Consider the following 1,769-nt stretch of genomic DNA (forward strand, 5'->3'; position numbering starts at 1 on the left):
GCACGACGCCCTCCTGCAAGGGAACTCAATCAGCAGTCCACCAGCGGATAGGAGGAGCAGGCTAAAGCCAAATTGATGCAAAAAAAGGCAAGCAATAAGACGAACTTACTTCGACGAGGACTTGTGCAACAAGACCACCATGCAGCAGATAAGCATGAAAGCACACAACAGTCGCTGAGATTCCGCAAGTACAACTTTGCCTGGCCTTCCCACTGCACTTCTTGAGGTTGTGTTTTGTTCAACGTTGCTCCACTTCAGAAAGGCGCAGCCGCACCAAATTGAGAATCAGCGTCGCTCTGTGCTGTAAGAGCAGTCGCGGATGTGGCGGCGATTCCAGCCACAGTTGACAGAAAACCTGTGAATGGAGCCGCCGTCACCTCCACCGTGCCAAACATTGACAACGAAAAGGAAGAAGGTGCAGCAGCAGCAGCCGTTGCCTTCTGCTTCCCTCACCCACACAGAGAGCATGTGAAATGCAAGCGCCCCGACGCCAACTGCAAAGCCAACGCCGTTGGCGACGGAGCGTCCTTTTGACCCTTCGCCGCCATGTCGGCCGGGTGTTCTGTTGTGGGCTTCTCGCGTCCGGCATCTCTCCCGTCTTTTATGCGCAGTGTTAAGTGTAGGGCCCTCCTGCCACGTTTAGGACGCCAATTCAAACAGTAATGCGATGGGCACGCTGCCCAGCATTGGTGCACGTGGTCCGCTGACGCGGATAGCCACGGACGTCTCTCTCGTGTCACAGAGACACCTCCACCAAATCAAGCGGCGATACGCCCCAAGCCCCCCTCTCCCCTCCCACGGGGCGAAAGTGTGCCTCGCGACCACCCCTCTCCAATCAAAGGCACGCGTCAGCCGGTAGCGGAGGCAGTGCAGGCGTTGTGGGGCTGCTGCGTCCATTGCTCGCCGTGCAGTTCGCCACAGTAGGAGTGGACGCCCCACGCCGGTCTGCGACAGCAAGGTGACGGCACCCGCACTCGCAGGCGCCAACTTCATCACCCACGACAGCTGTCAGCTGCAGCAGGAAAAGGATGAAGCACTGTAGCCTGTCTATGCCTCTCCAATGCCGTTGAGCCCCCTGCTCATGCGTTGACGAGCGCAAAACGCTGCTGGGGATTCCCCAAGCCAACGCAGGATGCGCCCTGACGCCACGTGGCATCATTCCTGCGACACCGCAGATAATAGCCACAAAGAGCATGAGACTTGTCCCTCGCTCCCAAGCTCACTGGCCCACTCCACGAGTGTGCGGGGCGGCTTTCAGATTCAACCCGCAGCGTGCGCGAGGCCTGTGTGCCTCATCGCAGCAGTTGAAGTTGTCTGGGGAAAGTGCCAAGCTGGGAAAGCCCTCCAAAAGATTCACCAGAGAGAGTCACTGTACGTGGCAGCTGCATGTGTGGCGAGCTCCATCTCTTCCTCGCTGCCAACGAGGGAAATTCACTGCTAGTGGCCAGGGCACAGCGCAGCCAATGGGGGGACGGGGCGAGGAGCAAAAATAAACCTTCTGGAACAGTTGCGGGTGGAGCTGAACTGCCAACACGTACCCCTTTTTCCTCCTCATAACGCACTGCGGCGCCGTGTACCGCCCAGTATACCTGCAGGGCACCATCATCCCCGCCCCCACGATGTTGGTGCGGCAGCGCAGTCGCCACACTCGCCGTCTCGCATCGAGACAGTTGGCAACTGTATCCGAGGGGATTCTCCCGTAGCGTGTGGGTGTCACGATGGTGCCGATGCGGCGTTTGTTGGCCTCTAGCGGTGTTACTGGTAGCTGC

General features: G+C 58.7%; 2 protein-coding genes across 2 annotated transcripts; one reads left to right on the forward strand and one right to left on the reverse strand.

Annotated features, from left to right (window-relative positions):
• Positions 1-639: 639 nt before the first annotated feature.
• On the reverse strand, positions 640-993 carry Tco025E_02724 (uncharacterized protein; the record flags this gene model as incomplete). The annotated part of the gene is made up of 1 exon (XM_029369647.1): positions 640-993. The coding sequence occupies one exon, from the start codon at positions 991-993 to the stop codon at positions 640-642; it is 354 nt and encodes a 117-aa protein (XP_029230230.1).
• Positions 994-1,132: 139 nt separating this feature from the next.
• Tco025E_02725 (uncharacterized protein) lies at positions 1,133-1,441 on the forward strand (the record flags this gene model as incomplete). The annotated part of the gene is made up of 1 exon (XM_029369648.1): positions 1,133-1,441. One exon carries the CDS (start codon positions 1,133-1,135, stop codon positions 1,439-1,441), a length of 309 nt encoding a protein of 102 aa, XP_029230231.1.
• Between the last annotated feature and the right edge of the window lie 328 nt (positions 1,442-1,769).

This window comes from Trypanosoma conorhini (genome assembly GCF_003719485.1).
Source record: "Trypanosoma conorhini strain 025E chromosome Unknown Tco_14.4_contig_00112, whole genome shotgun sequence".
In the NCBI taxonomy this organism is placed as follows: Eukaryota; Euglenozoa; class Kinetoplastea; order Trypanosomatida; family Trypanosomatidae; genus Trypanosoma; species Trypanosoma conorhini.